We start from the raw sequence: 26,160 nt of genomic DNA on the forward strand, positions 1-26,160 counted from the left end.
CTCTCTCTCTCTCTCTCTCTCTCTCTCTCTCTCTCTCTCTCTCTCTCTCTCTCTCTCTCTCTCTCTCTCTCTCTGTGAATAAAACGGTAAACTCGCGCGCGATTCTGTCCAACGGCGAAAAATAATATCCGGTCGCGCCGATGCACGGCAGAATCGCGCGGCCGTTCTCTTTTAATGAGCTCGTAAATCAACGTAACACTATCGCGCCCGCGGAAGGCGCGCCGGCGACGGCGGCATTTTCCAAGCGGAGGTCTCGGTTTTTCATTGTCGGTTTTGCGGTCCGCCCTGCAGTAAGAGGAAAATGATTCCGGGCGCGGCGCTAAGGCGCTCTCCCGCGCGAGACGACGAACGGCGACACGCTCGAGAGATTCCCCGGCTGCATTCAGCCGAGCGTTTCCAGCCGCGCGAAGATCGATCCGAGATGGATCATCGCGCTGGAGGCTGTTGTAGTTATCCGCGGGCGGGTATCGCTACCGAACGGCGATAACAGCTGCTATCGTCGCGCTCGATTGGCGCCCGCTTCTCGCGAGACGCGATATATCACGCGGCACTCTATCGGAGCAGATTCTATAAATAACGAGGAGTCTCGGTCACTCTCTCGTTTATTATGGCTGGGTAAATATTCGCGTTCTCCACGAGCGATGTGCAAACCGCCCGTATATTGGCGCGATCTATCGTAGATGATAAACTCCTCGTCAGGAGACGCGAGACGTTAAAAAAAAGAAAAACAAACATCCATGAACTCGAACGTTGCGAAAATTTACTTTTCGCTCTTACACGGCCACTCTATACGATTAATTGCTTCCTATGTTGTATTCCCGACGTTTATCATAATAAAGTCATCATGTACACAACATGGCAACCTATTTACTGTAACATATCATCGTGGTGTTAACTTTGCGTAAACTTGTGTGTGGAAATGATCAACTGAATTTGCAGAATTTAGGCTGAACTCCCTCGAGTGGATCGAATATTAGTTTCGTATTATTTATGAAGCAAACGAACTACTTTCTTTTTTCTTATTACGCGTTGGAGTACTGAGTTGCTCTTTCGCCGATGTCTTGCCTAGCATTTAGCCTTCAGACCCCCCCGGACGCTTTCCAATCGCGAGTAAACGAGCATCACACACTGGAGATGATGCGCGATTACATGCCTCCTAGGAAGATGTAACGGTATAATATCTCAAAATAATGATCGCGGTGCGTGAATCTTCTCGCGAGGGGACGATCGAGTGTAGCCGTTCGATCTACTGATTTAATTATTCGATTACCGCGTTGCGATCCCGCAACAACCGCGGCACACTAATGGTTGCGTGCTAAAATTAATTATTATCGTTATGGTGGTAACGCTGGCGGGAAAAGTCCCGATGGATGCCTTTACGCTGAAAGTGCGCGGCTGAGTCGACCGCGCGTGTGGGAAGTTAGTTGACCTTTCAAATTTATACGTCGTGCAAGACTATAAATATCTCACACATTAATAAGTATCTCTTTCTTTCGGGGGAAAATTAAATTAACAACAAGCGATTCGAGCCATCAGCGTGTTGTTTGAACATTTTCATTTATTTAATGCTTCTACACATGCATCATTTCCATGATTGCACGCTCATTTTCTCACGCGCTCTCGTTAAATCCAAGAGCATAATTAGCGCTGTGTTTACATTGTGTTTACACCTGAAAAATATAATCTTTCGCGGAATCCTCTTATATATGGGCTGCAGAGGATTCACGAAAAGGAATATTCTAAATATAATATTCTTGGAGGTAGCGGGATTTCGTATTAAACGGCATTCTGCGTCAGTATACATATTCCTCTTGATTCAAAACAAAAAAAATTAGAATAATATCTAGTAAATTTCCAATTAATAATCCATTTCGTTAAAAGAAGAATATTTCATGGTAAAAGTTTTATGGGATTATAGGAGATAATATCCTGCAACTAGAATTTTTTTTTACTTTATGTTAGAATATTTTTCTTTTGTGTGGTTTTAAAATCTTCCTGAGGCCATAAAAAGATCCCGTTAAAGATTACACGCAAAAAAAGGACTAGTTTCCAGAGCTAAAAATAGCTATTCCAGATAAGATGTGTCACTGAAATAGGGACAGTTAATGTCGATACTACTGAAGCAAAATTTATACACTGAGAGAAGAATTTAGTAAATATTATCAAAATTTGGTTACTATTACTAAATGGTAGACGTAAATATAGCGGGCCAAAGCTATGGCAATACTTATTAATTAATTTAGTTCTGTAAAATAAATTATTTATTTGACAGAAGTAAAATTTATTTGCTTCCAGAATATATTTGGTAAATAAAACTTATTGAATAGTTGAGCAAAATAAGCGATTTTGTAGTAGTTACAAAATTTTTGATAGGTTCAACCAACCATCTGTAATAATAGATATTGAAACGATGTAATAGCTGCAAATGAATGAATTTTTCGTTGTGCTGCAACAAAACATACTTATACTGGTAACAAAATAGAACTCGTACTTACTGAATTTTTTATTACATGAGATATAACAATTTTATAACAATTATCAAATATCTGTTCATAACTGTAATATATTTCATATTAAATATTTAACATTAAGTAACTATTACTAAATTATTTAATTGATGTTACTGTGAATGCAATTACGTCATACTCCCGATCTATTAAATATTTGGTAATTATTATCATATTTAGTATTCGTTACTAAGTATTCAATGAATTTCTGTAACTAAATGCAGTTTGTTATAGTTACCAGTCTTTTCTCTCAGTGTGCGCTGTTGAACTTAGGCGAGAAATATTAGCTGCTAAAAATAAATGATTGTAGCTGCAAACTTCTTTAATATATGCATACGATAAGAAATTTAGAAATAACTGCCATTTTCTTAGCTATTTGAAATAATGTGCATTTTTAATGTCACCTAATATATTTGTATTTCATAGCGAATGCATCTCAGCTGTCACAGCCAATTCTTAACAGTAACAGCTAAACGATTAGCCTTTTGACTAAGTTTGAATCAGCTACCGCGGTTTAGCTGATATTACTAAATCATTTTTTGCGTGTATGCTTTTAGGTTGTATATTTAGCAGTCAGGTCTTTTAATAATAGAAAATCTTGAAAAAACAAGACTCTACTGATATCAAATCATAGAAATGTAAAGACCTATAGGAGACTATATAGCTGTGATAGTATAACGAAATTATTTACAGACGCAACTATTTTAAAATTAAAGTCACATATTTATTTATGTTTAAACGTCTTATATTTTTCTAGTTCGTACTAATTCAAACCCTCTTTAGTGGTAAGCATAAACATTTTTCATTAATACATGCATATTTAATATGTTCAGTAGCGAGTCTGAGACGTGACTTTCGACTCCTCATCAAGAGAACTCGCTTCGCGAGGATACCTCGCGCGTTTGCGATTGGCTCGGCTGATTTCTCGCGCCGCGGGCGAAGGGATCCTCGCGAAATTTCGCAGCGCAAATTAATAAGCCGAGGAACAAAAGCTCGCAGCGCGCGCAAGCGACTTTCGAATCGCCGGCGTTCACGAGGGAGCCACAAATTAATCATCACGTACACGCGACCGCGATCGTTCGGTCCGAACGAATAAACGAACGATGCACGCGCCATTAAACGATCTCCGCGCGCGATCAGATCGGCCGCACGCGCCGCGTGGGACGCGATAGTTACAGCATGTAATTATATCACGGCGGTGTAATGGGTTTATTACTCCCGGATGCATTGTTTAATTGCCTTCCGCGGCATGCGTATGTAACGTAACATCCGTGAGAGCCGCCGCGCACATTATTCCTATAACGAGGTCTTCGAGGTGTGTCATCGCCGCGAGTAGGTAATAGCAGTCGTAATGATGCATCTCGGTTAGATCTAAACGCTCGCGCTAATCTGGCGTTTAGCTAATTGAACGATCGCGCGGCGCGATTCTCTCAAGAGCGCTCGCATGTCGACTTGTGCTCTCTCTCTCTCTCTCTCTCTTTCTCTCTTTCTACTTGGAATTTAAGTTTAGAAATGATACTGCATATAGAGATAACTTCTTAATTTGAGTATTCCTTTATGTAGGATAAAATTATTTAAAAAATTTATGTAGGATTAAATTATTTAAAAAATCGAACAGATGTTCTCTGCCATTGATTGCTGGAATCAAACTTCTCTTGAAATCAGAAAGGCGGACTTAATAAGTTTAAAAACTTTCGATATCTATTTCAGCAGCAATATGGTAGTGCTGCATAAATTGTTTAAATGGAATAATAAATTCTGTATTTACTTTTTATTTCTTTTCTTTTTTTACTGCGAACGTTTTTCTGTTTCTGTACTATTAAAATGATGTTGTAATTATTATTATTGGCGCTTATGGTAACTTAGTTCCAGATTGCAAATAAACAACGTCTTATTTCTCTCTTTTTTTTCTCTCACAAAATAAAGAAGTAGAGAACATCGCGCGAGCTACGCGCTTCCTGATATTATCCAACGAGGATTCATGCAATCCATGTCGATGAAACCGCCGTCAAAGTGATGTCACCAGTATGCGTTATCGCGTGTTTCGTACTCAACATCGTGTATTCGCATTTTCACTTCGCCGCGACAACTGGAAACTGTCGCGAGAAAGCCGCAGTGTGCGACCCATCCGTGGTATCCCTATATTTTTCTACGAGGAAGTAACTTCAGCAGGTTAGATGGATTAGACCACGAAGCCGTGGAAAGTGTGTTTACGAGTCCGTGAATCGTCGTCGCGGCGCACCCGCTCTTCCGGCGAATGAACGCGACGGTGACGGCGTGCGTCAGACTTCAAAGTTACTCATTTTGCACACAGCGCAATTCCTTACTTGTAGCAAACTTGCGTTTGCGATGGTAACAGAAAATAGCCCAAAAAATACAACCTTATCTTTAGCGGGATCCTCTTGTAACCTCAAGACGATTCTTCAAAGATCATACCAAGAAAAAATATCTGAAAATAAAAAACCTAAAAATTTATTTATAGGATATGAAATTTGTTCACAGAAGTAAATTTTATACTCCGTAAATAAATGTTCAAATATTTCTGTTTCAATACAAAAAAGAAAATATTCTAAGCACTACATTTAATACTAATATTAATTAATCTAATACTAATTAGTAGTACTACTACTAATGTATATCCTCTTGATTCGAAAAAAGAAAAGTTCTCGTATCTAGTACTATGTTATCTAATAAATCTCCGATTGATAAATCTGGTATATCTAGTGGTAAAATTTTTATCAAGTAAATAGATATCATTAATATCCACTTAGTAGATTATTACACTTATATTTAGTACATCTAGCAGGTTTCCGTTTAACAGGTCACTTCATGAAAAGGAGCAAACTCTCTCTCGATAAAAGTTTTTGCTTTGAATAGAGGATTATAGGAATTAGCATCTTGCAACTGGAATTCTTTCTGAGTGTTAGAATATTTTCCTCTTAGTTTTAGCGGAGAATTTTCTTGAGGTACATGAGAAGATTTCACTAAGAATAATATTATGTTTTTTAGGCGTTTCGCGCGTGTATTTTCAATTCAATTACAAAATTGAGTCGCGAGCATCACGACGAGGGAGAAAAGGGAGAAAGAAGAGACCTGTGCCAAAATGAGCGATTCAACGCGGTCATGTTTGCTGTCTGCGTCACGACGTGCCAGCGAGGACACGCTGACACGCTCGTTCTCACCTGGAATTATGCGTCTCGAAAAGCATGTCGTAGAACGGTGAGGTGGCGTGTCACGTTTACACGATCACGTACAGCGGCCCGATGCGTTCGACATTCTTGTTACACGCGCGGCGATATAACGGCTCGCGAAAGGTTGCAATTATACGCGGGCAGAAACGGCTTCTTCGGCGGAAAGAGGAGAGAGAAAAAGCGATACACGCCGTGGCCGCACGCATCGTGGAGTACCCGATCGGCAGTTATTCCGCGAAACTCTGATGTCGCGAATCGATCGCAGTGAAGACACGAGAGAAGGAAGAAGAGGAGGAGGATACGCAGGAAAAAAGAAAGAGAAAATAAGAACGAGGCGAACGAGACGTTGCATTCCGACATTGATAGTCCCGCGTTCCAATCGGATATTTCAAAGCGTGATTTTCTCACCTCGCGGCGATTGCGTCACGAAGTGCGTAGACATCTCCTGGGAGGCTACTTGAAATTCTGCATTTCAGCGTCCATTTCTTATTCATATTTATTGCCTCTCAACGAATGCATGCGCATGCATGCGAGAACATCCGTGCCGACAAAAAACGAGGAAGAATTATACGGAGCGTCTCTTTCGTATTCTGTTTGTCATGAGGTCTGACGATCGCTTCAAGTCTCGATCAACCGTGAAATTCTCTTTCTTTTCTCTCCTGATCGGAAAAAGCTGATTTTCTCCCGTGCGCACGACACGTCGCGTGTCGTCGGAAACAAACAAGATATTATACAAGGGCGACCATTCTTGAAAGTACGTTCCTTATCATGGAAGCGCAACGCGTCTCCAAAAAAGACTACTGCCTATTTAACAAGCGACTGACGCTGATCAGCTGATTGCGCCGAGGACGCAGCGGCGATAAGTATGCATAGTTGCCGATGACTGGCGCACGATAATTGGCGTTGTTATGTTTTTTCCGGCGCGATAAGGATTTCAGCGTGCGAGATAAGGCAGTCTCGTGGCCGACAACGCAACCGGGTCGCGTTGACGGCGCGAGCTCTTGAGTTCTTACCTGGCAACGTGCGTGTGAGCGAAGCGGCTTCTTCTTCGGGCGACGTGCAAAAGTGAAAATCGCGGTTAATCGTAAGAACGATTACGATCGGGATCGCGTCGGCGCCCCGGGCGCCTCTTTCACCCGAGTTCGTGCCGTAAAAAGAAAGAAAAAGGAAAGCAGAAAGAGAGGGGAAGCGAGAAGAGGAAAAAAACGAAGGAAGAGAGGTAATCTCTGAACGCGATATCAACATGTCCTCCGGTGGCCAGGATCAGGATATCGTGCCCTGCCCTGCGGAGCCCGAAACCGCGAGGTGGCGTCTCTTTCACGTAGGTGATCAAAGCGCGAAGGAATTTTGCGAACCGAGATCCTGGAACGGTTGTATCCGTCGCATTCGACGCAGTGCTGCGAATCACGCAGATTTTCTTCGCTGTACTGTGACGTAGTCACCTTATCGACAATAAGCATATAAGCAAAGTCCGCTGCAGTAATTAGGATCGTCGCGTAAATGAGAGAACATAATGAGTCCTTGACTCATTATTGTTGTCACTTCAAAATCATCGAAGATGTCGCCCCGTCGTTATTGTGTAATCATTGAAGCATGTGACGCGGAATTACAACAGTTATAATGACATGATAACGACATAATTGAATCGCGTTGTCCTTGAACTCGACCTCACTCGAATCACGAGGAATAAAATCGCGTTGGTAATAACGTCACAATCCTGTTCCGCGGTAATTAAGTCGCGTGGTATCACTGTAATCATATTTATTCATGATATAGTTACATTATGCAGCTTGATACCTCGAGAAACGTAGAGCGACTTGTCCAATAATCGAATATCATCCAGTGAATGAATCGTTTGTAGTATTTATTATAATGTTAAGGCATGCGGTGCGCTTTGTGGCTCAAGTGTATAAATAGAAGTAACTCACAGGTTACGTGATTACGTCAAGAAGAATGTGTTGCGAAAGATTAACCTGACTTAAGTCGGTTTAAATTTTGGAGTTTGGTATGTGTGTGTGTGTGTGTGCTTGAGGGAATGCTGAACTGATCACTAAATTATCATACCATTTTTTTGGTACTTCTCCTACACATAGGTCTCATATAAATATGTGCTGCCTTGTTTCACCATGCTAGCACAGGAAACTATAACCACGTATATGTGCAAATCTTTCTGCAGACTTCGTATATTTTGGGTTTCCCAAAATTCAATTGTAAAGATACAAAGATATTTCTTGAAGTGTTAATTAGCGGAGCAAATACATGTGTGGTATCTATAAGCTGCAGAAATTTTGTATCAAGTAAATATTTACGCCGACTGACAAGTCAAGATGTTAATTTAAGAATTTTCTTCATTTATGTCACACATTGAATAATATTTCAACTCATTATTACGTACTTTCAGTGTGTAAAAGCACTTGTAATTTTGTGCAACCAATATATGACATAAACTTTGCAGAGAAAAGTCAGTATCGATAAAGTTTTCAAATATATATATGTGGCATCCCCTTAACTGTTTATTTACAGGCCTTAAATGTTCACTTATTGGACAGGTCACTCTATTTGTGCATTATTGTGTATGGAAATATTCAGAGACGTATTCTTCTCAGATTGCGTCCGGTTGTTTTCCGCACAGAGCACCGGATCAAATTCGCTTCTTCAGTTTACGTAGTTCATCGTAAAATTGGTCTCGTGATCCGTAAGCGTCACATATAAGCTCGTATTATAACTGTGTAGCGACGTTGAGCAGAACGTTCCGCTTGCTTGTAACGGAAGACGAATATTGCGAGAATGACGCGCGATGCGCTACGTTACTATTGTGCTCGCGTAACCGCTTACTCCCGTTTTCTAATGACGCTCTAATATTTCATATTACGAAGGTACGCAGAGTCTTTTTTCGAAGGGAAACTCTGAGATTTATGTCTTTCTAAATCGCTTCCGTCACACGTACGCGACACTCGCACTCGCTACGTGCAGCGTTGAGTGTTTCTTGCTACATTGCCCTAGATTGAATTTTAATGAAGCATTATCAACATACATGTTTTATGCAATAGCAATAAATCTTCTCGCGTTCTCACATATGAGTATCTTCAATTTTTTTGCCGATATTTTGCTTCATATCCGTTGCGCTCCGATACTAGAAGATACTAATTGGTTGATTCTGTAATTTACAGAGGATCCCGAGCTGTTCCGTGAAAAGTTCACAGCCTCTGAAGGAATTTGTCGGCCGCTGCCAGACTATGCCATCACGAGTGAAGAAATCGTTCTGCGGCTGCCTCCAGGTAAGTTCCCAAGCGATTTAAACAGGTCGTAATCATCGAAAAAATCTTGAAAAAGAAAAAAACCTGTGTTTTCTTTAAATTATAAAGGCGCATCTTTCAATTCCATGAAATATTCCACTATAATTTAAAAAATATTAAAAGTAAATACTACAAACAAAAAAATATTAAGTAAAAAGATTAAATAGAAATTCTCTCTTTTACAAAAAAATGATAGTTTTTTGTGTATAAATTTTTTGTTTCATTGTCAGTAAGTTTTATCTTGTTGGGAAGTAAATTTATTAGAAATTTTTCAATAGCGTAATTTTTAAAATATGAGTGGCGCATGAAATGAAGGGATAGTTACTGCAAAATTTCATTCTATTCCTCGGCTACAAAATTCTACAGCAATTTTCACTATAAAATTCTCCTCGTGTAGGTTAGACAAAAACATTCCTTCAATGTTTTTTTGAGATAACAGATAGTTTATAGTATAGTAGCGAAAGAGAAATGTCTGGATGTACAAAGATGTATATATTTCCGTAGGGCAATAATATAGCGTCGGCATCGATAATGCACGATTAATCACTCGCATGTAGCACACAACGAAGAAAGCTGAAATCGTCAACAACACGATTAAACCGTCGCAGACTGCGTCGATAACGACATTCATTATAACGGTGTAACTATATTGACATTAGTATTTCGCCTCGCGTGGATGACATCATCTCGATTCACTTTCTCTCAGCGCGAATTAAAACGCTGGTGACCGCGACCAACTCGCAAAAGAACGCGCTGCGTGTGCTTGCTTTCTTCAGCCATGTCTTTCTGAGCGTTTACAGCCATTCAAAGTCCCACGCGTGCATATCCACTTTCGTCGCGCGCGCAGAGGAGGAAGGTGCGCGAGTGCAGAGAACGTAGCTGAAGAAAAAAGAACGCGCCTTAATTAATCCCGACGTTCGATCCGCGCGGATTTCCGATAAGCTCCGATCGCGGCGATGCGAGAATGCCGGCCCTTAGGATTCCTCCTTCGAGACTTTCGCGCGCTCATCCGCGCATTCACCCTCGAGATCTCGCGGCACGCAGCGAACTGTGACCCTTGTTGTGCGAATCTTCACGAAGCGGATCGCAGAATAGGAAGCTCTTACGTAAGTCGGAGCAAAACTCACTCTCCCGGGAGCGAGGAACGAAGACACGTTCGAAATTGGCGGTATTTTCCGGATGAAACGAGCCGAGACGGGCGACGGGCCCGATAGGATCGCCCACGTCGCCTCGCATCGTGGGTCGTGATCCGCGTTAAATTATCGTTATGCCCGCGATACGCGAGTGCGCACTCGTAATAAGCGGCCCAGACACTCAAAGCATTCCTGCCTTCGTTACGCCAACGCGGTTGACATCCGCGATACGCGTGGGGATAGGCGGAATGTCGTATCCGCGTGAACAATGCGGCAATAGGTCGATCAAATGGTCCTCGTGCACTCGCGTGCCTCTCGTCAGATAACGTTTGTCAAATGCAATTGCGCGCTGCACCGCGTTTCCGTGTTGCTAACGTGAGAGATTCGTTCAAAGAGTTGCGCGGCGGCGACTGACATGACGAGACAAAAGCGTCCAATGTGATTTAGATTGTTGTCTACTCCGCTTTCACCGTAAATCCACGTGCGTTATTTCAGCTGAATCTTTTCGTTTTAAGTCACGTCACTTAACACGTTCAAACGTATTGAATTGCAACTTATTATTTCTTAAACGTGTCAAGTGACGCGATTCAAAACCGCAAGAAAGGCACTGAAACAAAAAAAATGATTGATCTAACTAGAGTTATAGCTGACTCCAACCATATTTCTTGTAGTGAAATGGTAGTAGTGACATGCATACAAGATTATTGTCACTAACATTATAGTAGAATCTAATAAAATAAAAGATTTTTATGACCATAACTTATAGTTTTTCCATGTGTGACTATAGTTACAAATACAAAATAACTTTCTCTCAGTGCTTGTAAAAGGCTTGTAAAAAGCTTCAATCAGATTACACGCTTACGTGTTTAACATTTTAAGTATCACTGGTACCAATAGAAACCACTTAGATCGGACAGTTGAAACCTTATAAATGTGCTATTTAGAGTGTTTTTGACAATATTTCATTAAAAAAAAGTTAAAAGAATGTTCCATGAATTATGCGCCTTAAAGGGTTAAAAGTGACACACTTGGACTCGCAGCGCTCTCGTCGCTTCGTTAGTTCAGCTGTGAGAGAGAATATTGACAGAACTATCGAGGCCTGAATTATCCGAATTCTTTTCTCTATTCACGTCTCGCACGTGCGCGAATCGCGTGTGCGGTGCGCGAATCCGTTAAGGCGTTTCTCTCTGAGACGAGATTAGATGCACGCGCGTTAATTTGAAAGTCGATCGAAAGTGAGGAGGATTAAATCGTTAAGCGCACTTTAGATTCGTCTCTTACGTGACCGGTGATCGTCGAATATAAATGAAGCGTGTGACTTGTGCAAATCGGTTGAATTACACGTTCGTTAATTGCATTCGACGGACTCGACACGCAAGCGAAGCGTCTCCACGCTGCAGACCCAGCTGTGTTATCTTTAAACACATAAGCGTGTAATTTGGCTGAAGTTCCTCGTTTTTTACGGCTTTAAATGACGTCACAGAACGCGTTTAAGAGATGTGAATTATAATTTACTACGTTTAAACATATTAAGTGACATGATTCAAAATGATAAGAAACGTATAAAGAGATATTCAGCCAAAATAACACTTGGATTTTCACAGACTGCACAGATCAATACGCGCCGACTCGTCGACGAAGATGCAGAAACGATGTCCGCGAGCGCAGATAATAAAAAAAACCATGACGAAGACAAATTCCGATCGTAATCACTTTTGCGCGCTGCTGCGGGCACATTACAACGATGATTCGCACGCACACGAATTCCTCGGAAACATCATTATTCGCGATTTTTTCCAGAAATATACACGTCACCATCGCTTACGAAAGCGAGTTATATCTCGCTTCGCAGTCACGTCGCAGTCCGTGCGCGTTCCCAACGCGGAAATTAATAGACGGAAATCTGGTCGCGCGAAAAATTCCTCGCGCAAAATCGCCTCCGGCCGTGTCGCACGTCGAACGCTGAGCGCGAGGTACTTGGTGACCAACATTGGAGAACGTTGTAACTTTGAAGATTTCACCGCGGTTCTCGCCGATTATCCTCGCTCGGGCCCGGGTAAAACGGGGAGATGCTTTCCGTGTCACCGGCTGCTACGTGTCGCGGCATCGCCCACCTGTGGAAAAGTCGCACACGTCCTATTCCAATTTTCGAGCCGCGGCTCTCCTCTTCTTGCGCAGCACTCCTTGCTCCTTCTTACTCGAAGTAAGATAGAAATCGACGCGATACAAAAACGTCATGCTCGGCGAACCTGACATGTCGAAATGCTGCCCGCTCCTCTGATTAATTAGTCGCTCCTCTTAGCCAAGAGCACAAAGTAACGCGCGATTTCCGAATGTGCGGGCAAGAATATGTCGCAACTCTTCAGAGAGTTTTTCGCGCCAAGTGTCTTAACGATTGAACTGAAAACTCCGTTGCGCTGGAAAATCCACTTGAAATCCGGAGAGCTCAGTTTTCATTCCGTGAGAGATGTGATAAGCCAACAAGACTTCTCTGAGCGCGGTAACTAGTGCGATGATTAATATTCATTGTTCAAGTTGTTTACTCTCAAACCATTTATGGGCCAAACGTTTTGACCTTCGTGGACACTTTCCACACTTGTATGAAACAAATTATATACGTATACATTTACATTATTTAATTATATATATATATACATTATATATTTTCATTTTGCATACAAAAAAATACATAGTGCACTCAAATAAATATTACTTGTTTTGAATATTTCGTAAGTTTATATTATCCTAAAATATCTCATAAGTTCATCATGAGCAACAAATTTATTTAAAACGTTAAATTCTAGGAAGTTTAACATTTAAAGAATATTAAATTAAAGTAAAAATTCAATTTGTTCACTAATGGAATAGTTTCCATTTTTTCTTTGACAGTTTTGTAGAGAGAATAAATTCTTCTTTTGAGTACATGATAAGACACGAGCTTTTCCAAAATTTGTGATTCACATTTTTTAAGATTATTATCAAGAAAATGTTCTTTGTTGTAGATAACCATTACTTAAAAAAAATAAATAATCGATATAAATAAACGATTATAAATAATCGATTATAAATAAACTAAATAATCGATTTTCTTAGCAGAGTAGAATTATATTTTTCCATGTACAATATCCGCCAAGCCTCCCGCCAGTTTGAAAACAGACCGTCGTTTTCCAATATCCGCGCCTTCGGTAACAGCTCGATATCAAATAATAAATAGCAATACTCGGCTGATATTGGCACGAGTTCCGTAAATCACCCAAAAATTCTTCAAACGTCGCGTTTCGCTCAATAAAGAAGCTAAGCATCGTTCATACAAGCGGATTCGCAAAAAACAGGGAGGCCTCGTGCGTGTCGCGACCAGCACGTCCACCTGGAGCGCGAACGCGAACACGCGAGGTCTTTGACATCGTGACCGCGGTGGTCGATCGCGGGAGAACTGGAAAATCGGTGTGCCGTTTCCGCCAGAAACGAGCGGTGCGAGCGGTCGTCCTTGATCGGTCCTGCGACCTGTAGATTTCATTGTCCTGCGGCCCCCGAGATTCGCGCTCCTTTCCATGCAAAACACGTCGCGACCCGCCAGTTTAGAACTCCGGCTGTATCCTACGCACATAATCGTATATTTTGGATCCTCCGACGATGGAATTAAGAACTTCGCGGTCCTTTTTTTCGCGCTGGAAGAACGCGATGAGGAGAATTCGACGTGGCGACGGGTGTTTGCGAGGACATCGCTCGGTTTCTTTCTTCCTGGGATCATCGGTCGACCGTGGCGTGGCTTCCATACTTTACCCGCGACGTCTGCTTAACCCGTAACAGGTACCATGGGGTCCCAGGGACCCCAACTAATTTTATTTTCATTATAATTCCCAAACTATTCACTGTGTGGCGCTAATATCTTCAGTATCTTTCAAGTAGCAGTTTTCAGTATGACAGAAGAAAAGATCGTCAAGTTACTTGTAAGTAACTGTGAATTATATGGATTTGTTTTTTGTCTGGGGTCACAATGACCCCATGGTACCGTTAACGTAACTTTTATGAAAATAATTTTTTTAATCTTCAGCTCGATATATGACTCATTCTTCACGCAAAAGAGTAAAAGCTCTCGCCTTTCAATTAGTAGAATCTGAACTTAAGAGACGTCTTATAACTCAATATATTCACAGGGCATTGCGTTTAATAACTTCATCTATTTTAAAAATTGAAGAGACTGAAAGACCTAACATTATTTTGCTACCCAGAGTAAGATGCAATAAATGTCCTAGAGATAAAGATATGAACACCAAAATAGTATGTGTAAGATGCAATGAACCAGTATGCACCAAATGTGCAAGCATCATCTGTAACGATTGCATCTAGATTTTAATGTTATGTTTAATTTAACAATACCTGTTTATGTTTTTTATATAATCTATGAATATAATATCATTTTTATATAATATGTGGACTTAGATTAAAACATGCATTTTTTCCTCCGATTATTTGTCTTTCAGTGTATTTTATTTCGACACTGTCCACATTGTATTCATTTTATATTCAGTTTATGTTTTTTTTAGAGTACTGAAAAACTGAAGCTGTTATTATAAATGTCTAGTTATAATATAATACTAGTAAATTATTATTTTTGAATTATAAAGCGTTTTTCTTCCTATCTTTTATTATCATGTTAAAAATGGCAAAAATTTATTGGGGTCCGCCGGACCCCATGATACCCGCAGCTTGATTAAAAAGGCATGGTACCTGTTACGGGTTAATCCTACAGAACACGTCGGGACGAGTTAATAGTTTTCGCACACAGCTGGATTTCCATTCGGAGCCTTCCGATAGCGTTTCATCGCCGTTGATTGCTGATGAAATGAACGTTTGATGGAAAGCTGCTGCAGATGAGGATACGTCGATACGTTTTCGGACTAATGGCCTCCTGTTTTCGATCGTGCCGCCATGATCTCGTGATAGAGAACGTATATACCTATATCGGAAACGCTACGTTTCACAACGAGTCGTTTCGACAGGAGCTTCGATGGCTGGCTTTTAAATCGAAATATATCGAGTTAAACCCGACAGTACTATCGGCCGATTTACGATAAAAGATAGGTCTACATTCGTGAGAAAAATGCGAGTTTGAAATGTACAGTTGGCGAGCAGTTGGCGAGCATTTGCGTCTCCTTGAAAACGTTATCAATTGCCTGTAAGCAATCGGATTCAATTGTCGCGAGATTAGTCAGCGAATCTGACAGGAAATTGAACGGCTCCCTGTCGAGTTCACGCATCGACAATGAAACACTCGAAAATTTATTAATAGGATAAAAGTTAATCTCACACAGAAAAATAAAGTTTATAAATAAATAACAAATAAATAACAAATAAATTTGCAAATATTTTTTGCTCATTGCGAAGTTAATCGAACGCGTAATCAAACTATGACCAGAGATCTCTCGCGGGAGAAGCGTTCATGGAACGATCTTGTAGCTTGGTCCCGATATAAATAATTAATAAGAGGAAAAAAGAAGACAACACACAGGGGAAGAGTGTGTATAGAAGCGTCTTCGACGTGCACTGAAGTCGGCGCTTCTGCGGCAGCGTCCGCGTAATTCGCGTTACTTCTCGTCTATCGTCCATCTGTTTCATTTGCCGGCGTGACGGCGTGATTTTCGCGGGATAACAATGAAGACTTCTTCCACGCACGGCGGCGCGACCGGATCGCCGGCATCTGCGATGCAACCGGCGAGAGCGCGCGAGGATGCAACGCGTCTTCTAACGGGCTCGCACAAAGTGTTGCATCTAAACGGTCACGACGACGCCCCTTCGAGGCATCGATTCGTTTTATTACCTGACGCAACCGCCACGTCGCGTATCAAACGCCATCAAAACCGGCCGAGTCGCGCCGAGTTAAACGCACGCTACGGTAATTGTGGCGTGCAACGCGTATGTTGTTCTCTCTGCCGCAACGTGTGCGCTTGAGTACCGCGAATTTATTATGAACCATTCTCAGCCGCGAGCTCAGCCGATAGTTATATCTCTCAGCCGACTGCCTGATCGGGATTTATGGATTTATGCTGATACGGAAGCAATACCCGCTCGACGGAATTCTTACCTACGTCTTTATTTGTTAGCGACTGAAAGATGTGAATTTATTTTTTCTTGATAAAATATTTTTTCTTATCTTGTGTTCTGCGTGAGCTAATACGAGAAAGGAGGATGAATAGTTATTATATATCGGGATAGTTGTTATATATCGGAATAGTTGTTATACTATATATCATTTAATCGGGATTTCATTTGTACTTTTATCTAGCGCAATTTAGACCATATGTACTGAGAAAAAAAATGCTTGAAAATTGATTTCTCTTTGCAAAATAAAGTTTATTTTTGTGAATGAACTTTATATCCTACACAGAGATAATTTTTCAAGCATTTTTTTCCTAGATGTTTCGATTGGACAAATTCTTTCGATGAATATATCGAACGATAATAATATTCGCTGTTTTCTGACTGACATTAAGTATTGGAGTCGGTCTATCGCGACATTCGATTAAAGTTACAATTCCCCATTCGTACACGCGAGAAAAAAATTTATATTAAAATCAACAAATACTTCTTTGATGGGTGCCATTAACATATTTACTTAAATCTCCATTCTCTTTATTTAAATCAAATATTGCTTACCTGATTTAAATAAACAATATTTTGCTTGGAAATAAAGAGAATGTAGATTTAAGCAAATATGTTAATGGCACCCATCAAGGAGAAATATTTGTTGATTTTAATATAATTTTGCTCGCACAGACGCACGCGAGTGGGAGAACGGAGCACGAAAGATATCGGTGCCGAGCGTGCAACAACACATTCGCTCGCACGATTCGCACACACCTGCGCATTCCGCGTCATTAGTCGATTTCATTAGCAAGGCAACGGGGGTCGCGCCGCGAAGGTTGACTCCGGGCGGGTTCCGCGTTACCACGAACGGCTGCGCCGGCCCGTCGCTAGTTACACAGTTGCCTGACGGGATTTTTCGCATCGGCCGTCGCGGCCCGTTCCTACTCTAGCGAGCAAGATAAATCATCGTTAACGCCTCGCGGCCGACCGCAGGCCAGCGCGACCCGTTTAACCCTTTTTTTTTACCTGCCGCGCGCGCTCACGTGCTCACCGGTCGCGTGTCACGTTCGACAACGTATGGCGCGCCGGTCACGTGCACGCACGCACACACGCACTCCGCCTCTCCCACGCGACACGCGCGAGCGCGCGTAAAATTCTCTCAGACCTCTCAAACGTCAAAGAGAGAGAAAGAACAGGCCTTCTAGCGAATTCGGCTTGCACTAGTGCGCACTCACAAGGGAACATAGGCAACCCGAAAGTTCAGAAAATTCTGAAATATTGTGTGCAAGTAGAGTAGTACATCCATAACATAAAACTATTTTTTGTTTCTGCTAAATTTCGATTTAAGGGGTGAAACCACCCCTCGAAGAAACATAACATTTTTATTTTTAGCGAATATTTCCTAAAATACAAGGCATATGAGAAAATAGTTTATATAAAAGTGATAGAATATTTTACACCCTTTGCAACGGTGTATTCAAATTTTACAAAAACGAAAAATTTTTGAACCCCTCTTTCCTCACTCATTGACTTCGAGGGGTGGTTTCACCCTCTTAAATCGAGATTTAGCAGAAACAAAAAATAGTTTTATATTATGGATGTACTACTCTACTTGCACACAATGTTTCAGAATTTTCTGAATTTTCGGGTTGCCTATGTTTCCTTGTCAGTGTGCACTAAGGCTTGTTTATAATATGTTATTATATTTTAAGATTGTCTTGAATAAATTCTCAAATATTTTCAACTAGTAATATAATATGTACAACATCCGTAAGAATTATTTTATTAGCTAAAATGTTTTTAAATATGTATTTAAGACACGATCTTAAATATAAGAATGTACTGTAAACAAGCCTTAGTGCGCACTCAGTGCGCACTAGTGCAGCTATCGAATTCGCTATTAGAATGACGATATAAGGTGGCCAATGTTGTCCACCTCGGATTGCCCAATCTCGTATCCACCACGGGGGATAAACAGATTTCCCATGAATCGCATTTCTCCCACGCCGCAACCCCGCCACGGGAACATTCGCCACAAAGTTCGCCGTCTCTGACCTTTAGCTCCTCCTCAACAAAAATTCCCTTGTTTTTCCTCTGTGTTCTCTGCACATGGTTAAAATATATCGATTACACAATTACATATGGAACACTTAGCTCGCGTGCAAAATTCTCTGTTGTCTGAGAACCAGATGAAGATTCGATAGAAACAGTAGATTCTCCTGTATAAAATTTTGTATTTGGTGAATTATTTTCAGTTACAGCTCAATAGAGTCTAATAATTGTTTTAATACAGCCGAATGTTCAGAGTAACGTTTTCTGTCGCGCTATAACAGACTCAGATTTTTCATGTCAATCTTTCATGATTATCACAACATAATCGTTGATAGAAGCTTTATAATTTTTTTAAGTATATTTATATGAGGCATATATACTGCACTGAATTAATCATTAAATTTGTATCATGCAATAATATAAATTTTTTATTTGATGCAGTGACAAATTTACTCAAAGTTACACTCAGACTTCCACACTACATTTTACATGACATATTGTTCTGAGCAAATTTTAATCACTTTTTTATTTCTGTTTCGCCATTCTATGTTAAATGAATGTCACATAAATCACTCAAAAGAAGGGGGAAGCGCAATCTTCACAAATCCTCTGATAAAGTTGCTGTTAAATTTACGTACACTTGTTTATTCGGAGAGATATCGTTTCTCATCATTAAATTTTTGTCTGGTTCCTATTCTGTTATAGCATCTTTTTTTCGTGTAATCCATGATTTTCTTTCTGCGCGATTTTCATTTCTTTTGCTCCTTGCAAATCAGGATACCTCCTCTGTATATACGGCGAATTATTTCCAAATACATCGCGGCTTCTCACGCGGACGCGGGTAATTTCGGTTATATTTGATGATTTTTGAAAAAAGAAGGAAAAAAAAACACAAATTCTGGATAAAGAAACGTCGGCAGATTCGTTCAAACATTCCTGCGCGCGTATACACGCGTGACCTCTTAGCACGGACGATCGTCGGGGATGATGTTTGCGAGGAATAAATCGACGGCCGGTACGTGAATAGGTAATTTCCTAGTCACGTGTGAAAGTACCTCAGGAATTCAGCGCCCAAGCCGGTCTCCTGACCTTTGCCGCCGCGGTCGCCGCCGTTGGTGCTGCCGCTGCTGCTGGTTCCTCGACTCTGGCTCTGTCCGCGAGTAGGGCGAACGCGCGTACAGCGACGGCGATAGATCGAGACGAGGACGATCGAGACCGGCATAATTTCGACGCCGCAGATGGAGGACACAATGCGCTTCGTGCCGGTCTCGTCGCGATTTCCATTACCGTTCCATTGTCAGCGCGGCCCCGGCGTCGAAAAGCGATCACCTCGAAATTATACCGGTTTCGATCTGTGAGCCGAAATGATCGTCTGTACGGTGCCGCATTGTAATATATTCTTTCTGCGCAACATTACCTACACCATCCTGGAAACGACACATTTTATACGGAGAATATAATTATATAGTTTCTTTTTTCATATAAATTCTTTTTTCTCCAATTTTTTTCTGTGTTTTTAGCAGCTCAGAAATAGACCGTCAGTGAGGTCCATTTTGCTAAGGAACATAATAAATTCCGCCAGAGACAGCAGATTTCGCTAGAAACATAGCAAGTGTTGCAATAGTTCATTTTATTTCGCGAAATATAAATAGCGCATGTACAATGAATTATTGCAGAATGCCGATCTATTCCCTCAGTTACAAAATCCTACAGTAATTTTCACTATCAAATTCTCTCCGTGTAACGTTTCAATATTTCGCACGTGACCTGGTATTCATCCACTAAAATGCGAGACTCTTTCCTATTTTGCTTTCGTGCGTGAAACAATTACAGATTTAGCTACATTTGTGAATTTTTTGGAAATATGCAACTTCCTCGGAAAACTGTAACTATACCTAAGTCTGAAAACTTCACTGAATTAAAAATCGAAAATACTAATTTCGAAAAAAAATATCAAAAGAAAAAACAAAATCAAGTGTATTACGTCCGTGATGAGACTTCACGGCCGTCTTTTGTGTTCGTCTCGCTTTTAATCGCCGGATTACCCTCGCGCGTCCGTGGATTTTGAATGAACGTGTAGACTTTTGGCGTGTACATGTACACTTCGCGTGCTGTACACCGTGGACGCGGGTCATTGGCGGCGTTCTCTCCAGACCTGGCGATTCAATGCTCGGACTTGTGTTCACAATAAGGTCAAGAGCTGGTTGCGTATTCTCGATTGCCGTAACTCTTCCCTCGCCCCTCCCCCCTCTCCCCTGAGAAATTCGCTCAAGTCATCGCGATATCGATTCGACACGCCGATGGGGAACGCGCCGATGGAGGGCTCGCCGTGTTTTATTAATCGAAAGCAAATTCCAGCACGAAGAATTGCGGCGAGCCGGTTACATTATTGATCGCGATGCTATCTGCTCCCCCGAAAGTCTGTATGTGCGTAACTGCTACAATGAAACACATTTCCCGATCCGCATCGGATGAGATCGCGAAATGCTATTTACGAGTCTCGTGTTATACCGTCTCATTAAGACTAGTCCATTGTTGCGCGAGATGCAATTGCATTTATATAACTTCATATTAAATATAATAATAATTATCATTACATTTCTCACAGCATCCCTCTCATCAGCCCCTCGCGTCTCATATATAATGTTATTTTTTATAATATCTTTTATATTATTTATAATTAAGAAAGTGAAATAATTATGCAAAATTACTTTTCATTACATTGTTCCATGAAATTATTATTTTCAGCGCGTTTCAAAAACTTTTAAATACTCCATCCTTTTCCCGCCGCGTTGATACAAATGTAACTTTATTTAAATTCAAAGAGTTCGTATGGTCACGTCGGATGTAATATCGTTATCCGAAAACATTTCAGACGCGTAAAATGAGAAAATCCGGAAAATCCACGCTAACAACTCATGCGCGCGCGCGTAGGATTACAGCGAGAAAATACCTCCGATCGTGTATGCTTCGCATTTCTCTCTCCTTCACCACCCAGCCGTCGATTCACCATTACTCTGGTGATTTGTAATATCCTGCGCGACAGGACGTCGGACCGATCAGGTTGTTCCTTTTTCACAGGATGACGAGCCACCGGAAATCACGTATTGCGTGGTGGAGCACACGGGCACGCTCACGCTACAAGCGATGACGCCGACTCTGCCGATGCCGGCCGAGGAGGAGCTGAACAAGATGTTTCTCGAGCTCGTCGACGAGCTGGACCTGACCCAGGCCAATCGGCAGGCGGTTTTGGCACTTCCTGCCAACAAGAAGTGGCAGATCTACTGCTCCAGGAAGGGCAACGGCACGCTCGACAATGGCGGCCTACGAACCACTGATCTCAGCGGCGATCCCGAGGACTACATCAACAGACTGAAGACGATAGCAAGCGTGAGTAAACGATTGACTGTTTGACGAAGTCGCCAAGTACCCGTCGACACCCGTGAACAGTGCACGATCCGTTCCATTGCTCTCACGCGCAAAACGCGCTGCATTTAATCCGTCTCGGATGTATTCTAGCCGAGCGAGTTTTTCTGGAGGACGTAACGTGCATGCACGTTTAAAGAGAAAAGGTCCGCACCGGATGGAAGTAATTTTTTTATCAAAGAAGTAAATCCGGAACGTGTGTGTCCTTGACGTGAATAAAGGCACTTTGACGTCTGTAACGAACGTTCTCCTCACTTACCGGAGAAGCCTTATCATTTTTTTTTTTTATATCTTTGTATCCCGCTTATTACGATCACACGAGCACTTCCTCTTGGCCCTTCTTATCGAGAATCGGATCGAGAAGAGCGTAAAAGGGAGATCCGGGTTGGAATGGAAACTAGAAGATGGACGTGCAAAACCCATAGGAGAACAGAGCCCATAGCTTCCGTAAGCTCCGCGGACGATCCATGGAGTTCTCTGTGTTCCCGCGTTGCTCCTGTCGCTCGTAAACTTGTGATAATAAGGCGGCTTAGTTAACGACTTTGCCGGAAGGTTACGAAGATCGATCGAGGGAGGGAATCCCTATCTCTTCTATCGGATTATTTCCGGCTTGATCTCTTTCTCTTTCTTCCTCGCGTGCTTCTCATTAGCATACCGCTAACTGCGTTGCAGAGTCCTTTCCCGGAGGAAGGCGAGGAGGTGTCGAATCAAATGCGCCAAGTCGAGGCCCTGAAGACCGCCCTGAGGACGCAGCCGCACAGCTTCGTTCTCAGATTCATCGAGCTGGATGGCCTGAACGCTCTGTTGCAAGTGCTGGGCACGATGGATGCTGAGGCGGCGAACAGCAATCTCCACACTAGCGTCATCGGATGCTTGAAAGCTTTAATGAACAATTCGGTGAGCTCCGCAATCATCTTAAAGTTTTCTGCACTTTTGTTTTGACTAAAGATTCGACGGATAATGAGTCCATTTAACGAAGATATTACTCTATATACGTCCAATTTCAGCGGGAATGAATTTCAAACGGGATATTATCTTAATCTGATTCTTCTGTTTTGTTTTTAGAACGGTAGAGCACACGTGTTAGCGCATCCTACAGCAATCAACACGATATCGCAGTCGCTGGCGACTGAGAACATAAAGACGAAGATTTCCGTGCTGGAGATCCTCGGCGCTGTCTGCCTGGTACCGGGCGGTCACCGTAAGGTCCTCGAGGCCATGTTGCACTTCCAGCAATATCATTCCGAGAGAACGCGCTTCCAATGTATAATCAACGATCTTGACAAGAACTTCGGCATCTACAAGGACAACTTGTCCTTGAAGACGGCGATCATGTCGTTCATCAACGCGGTGCTGAACTATGGACCCGGTCAGGTGACGCTCGAGTTCCGGCTTCATCTGCGATACGAGCTGCTGATGCTCGGCATTCAGCCGATCATCGAGAAGCTGAGGAAGTATGAGAACGAGACGCTCGATAGGCATCTCGATTTTTTCGAGATGGTGCGCAACGAGGACGAGAAGGAGCTTGCCAGGAAGTTCGAAAAGGAGCATGTGGATACCAAGAGCGCGACTGCCATGTTTGATCTTTTGCGACGGAAGCTCAGTCACACCGCAGCCTATCCTCATCTTCTCAGCCTACTGGAACATTGCCTTCTGTTGCCACGTGAGTCCTTGAATTGAAGGAAATTGCCCTCAAGTTACTGAACACGATAACGTAATAACGTCGATCGTCTTTCTTCCAGTGGATTACGGTTCGCATCCTCAGCATTGGCTGCTATTTGATCGAATCGTGCAGCAGATCGTCCTGCAATCTGAAAGCAATGAGACGGGGTCGATAAGGAACCCCGACGTGGCGCCAATCGAGATTAATGTGAAGGAGATCGTCCATCTTCTCGCGAAGGAGGAGGAACTCGTGGCGGCGAGGAAGAAGGCTGAAGAGCTGGAACGCGAAAACTCGGACATGTCTACGAGGCTAGCTAAGAAAGAGCAGGAGTTGGATCTGAGGACTCAAGAAAAAGTACGATTCTATCTATGTATTATACATTCTATGTATTATACTATCTATGTATTATACATTCTTCAAGAATCAGTTTCGTTTCTTTTTTCTTTTTATTTCATTAATTTAGGCATTATAAAATGCTAAAAAAAGCGATGCACAATTTGGGAAATTTGGGAATTACAATTTGTAGGAAGACATGGAGGCCAGTCTGGCGAGGATCAAGGAGCGCCTCGAGAAGGAAACTTCGATGCACATAGAGACGAAGCAGAAGATTTCCGAATTGCAGGATAACCTGGAGACACTGTCGCGACAAATTAACAACGAGAAATCCGAAAGAAAGCGTTTGGAGCAGCTGGTGGCATCGGGAAGTCTGCCAGACGATGCAAAAGCCACTCTGAAAATCGTGGAGGACGAAGTGCTCGAGAAGGTCGAGACCAAACCTACCCCGCCGCCACCGCCACCACCTCCGTTAGCACCTCCGCCACCTCCTTGCATGATGCCGGCGGCACCGCCACCGATGAAGGTTACTACTACACTTTTTACATGCTTTTCAAGCTATTATGATCAGGAATGGTAATAATGTAACAATTGATCGAAATAATTTGCAGGTGGAGATAATAAAAAACGTGCCGCAGCCGAGCAATCCTCTGAAGTCGTTCAATTGGTCGAAGATACCTGAACAGAAGCTGCAGGGTACGATATGGTCCGAGTTGGACGACACGAAGCTTTACAATATTATGGATCTCGAATCTATCGATAAGATCTTCTGCGCCTATCAAAAGAATGGCGTATCCACAGAAGGCTCGATAGAAGATTTGAGGACACTGGGAAAGAATAAGAAAACAATGTCGGTGATTGATTCGAGAAGAGCACAGAACTGCACAATACTGCTGTCGAAGCTGAAAATGACAGATAACGAAATCACCAGGACGATATTGTCAATGGATCAGCAGAACATCTTGCACATCGATATGGTAGAGCAATTACTGAAATACATACCGTCCTCGGAGGAAGCCGCCTTGCTAGACATGCATCAGAAGGACTTGCAGAACAGGGCCGATTGCTTCTTATATCAAATATCCAAGTGAGTTGTCTTTACTTACGCTATTATATAATTAAATTTCCGACTTGTAGTTTCAACTAATGATAAGATGTTCTCAATTTCTGATTTGTGCGTCTTGGAACAAGTTCCTACTAGCTTTGCAGTTAAACGCGAATTCCGTAATCACAAATTATACCGATGAAATATCTAATAAAGAACAATTTTAATGAAGAATATAAGAATAAATCTAAGAATAATTCTAATGAAGAATCCCTGTTTTTAGGGTTCCGCATTATGAGCAGAGGCTACGTTCGCTGCACTACAAAAAGAAATTCGCAGCAAGCATCGCAGAACTAACTCCGAGGATGCGAGCGGTTCTGGAAGCAAGCCGGCAAGTGGCCAGATCCCGAAGACTCAGGAAACTCCTGGAATTGGTTTTGGCATTGGGAAATTATGTGAATCGCGGAAACGCGCGCGGTAATGCGTGCGGCTTCCGGCTGGCTTCTTTGAATCGTCTAGTCGATACGAAGTCTTCTTGCTCCAAAGGCACTACGCTGCTGCACTATCTCGTGCAGATCCTCGAGGCTAGATTCAGAGAGGTCCTAGAGATTGAGGAGGACATGCCTCATGTCAGGACTGCCGCCAGAGTCAGCATGGCCGATCTGCAGAAGGAAGTGGCCAACTTGAAGAACGGACTGCAAGATGTTCAGAGAGAAATAGGTAAAGAAAGATTATAAGACAGTTGTTTGGAAAATTGTCGACGTAACTCGCGTCAAGATATTGAATTGAGCTACTTGAATAACATAAAAAAACTTTAATCATGTGGAGATTTCTCTTTTCCGCACTTGTACGAGTCTTCAAAATTAATAATGATTTCTAAGAATTTGTTCTTATTGGAAAATAAAACGCGATTGCGGAGATAATACGTGAAATTGAACGAAGAGGAAACAGGACAATCTCTGTTCTGCCGTTCATGCTATTCGTGTTTAATATTCTGCTTCTTTCAGAATTTCATCGGGGTCAAGCCCAGGTACTTCAAGGTGATATGTTTTTGCCAGCAATGAGGGACTTCCAGGCGCAAGCCACGTGTAGATTAGCTGAAGCAGAGGACTTGTTCCAAGATATGAAGACTAGGGTGAGAATATCTTTTTATCTATCATTAATTATTGTCAATCAGAAGTTTGATTATTATAATTATTTTCTATTTCCAAACCAGTTTGATCGAGCGGTTAGACTGTTCGGCGAAGACTCGGCCGGCGTCCAACCGGATGAATTCTTCGGCATCTTTGAGAATTTCCTGCAAGCTCTAGCCGAAGCGAGACAAGATGTGGAGAACATGAGGAAGAAAGTCGAAGAGGAAGAACGTAGGGCAAAACAGGAACAGGAGGTAGCGCTTTTATTATAAACCCACATTATTATAACTAATT

General features: G+C 42.0%; 1 protein-coding gene across 7 annotated transcripts in view; it reads left to right on the forward strand.

Moving 5' to 3' along the window:
* LOC116850524 (disheveled-associated activator of morphogenesis 1) overlaps positions 1-26,160 on the forward strand; it is a 92,162-nt gene that overhangs the window by 63,108 nt on the left and 2,894 nt on the right. For 6 of the 7 annotated variants that reach the window (XM_032828913.1, XM_032828912.1, XM_032828915.1 and 3 more), the window contains exons 2-11: positions 8,869-8,976; positions 21,348-21,656; positions 22,365-22,589; positions 22,758-23,355; positions 23,435-23,709; positions 23,882-24,214; positions 24,300-24,775; positions 25,017-25,453; positions 25,741-25,868; positions 25,950-26,120. In XM_032828913.1, coding sequence (XP_032684804.1) covers positions 8,935-8,976; positions 21,348-21,656; positions 22,365-22,589; positions 22,758-23,355; positions 23,435-23,709; positions 23,882-24,214; positions 24,300-24,775; positions 25,017-25,453; positions 25,741-25,868; positions 25,950-26,120 — 2,994 coding nt within the window. In that variant the 5' untranslated portion in view covers positions 8,869-8,934. Of the gene's footprint in view, positions 1-6,994; positions 7,020-8,868; positions 8,977-21,347; positions 21,657-22,364; positions 22,590-22,757; positions 23,356-23,434; positions 23,710-23,881; positions 24,215-24,299; positions 24,776-25,016; positions 25,454-25,740; positions 25,869-25,949; positions 26,121-26,160 lie in introns of those variants that run through there. The other variant, XM_032828908.1, reaches the window with a different exon arrangement.

This window comes from Odontomachus brunneus, unplaced genomic scaffold (genome assembly GCF_010583005.1).
Source record: "Odontomachus brunneus isolate Ranch 3 - 2012 unplaced genomic scaffold, Obru_v1 Obru_scaffold_148, whole genome shotgun sequence".
Taxonomy (NCBI): domain Eukaryota; kingdom Metazoa; phylum Arthropoda; class Insecta; order Hymenoptera; family Formicidae; genus Odontomachus; species Odontomachus brunneus.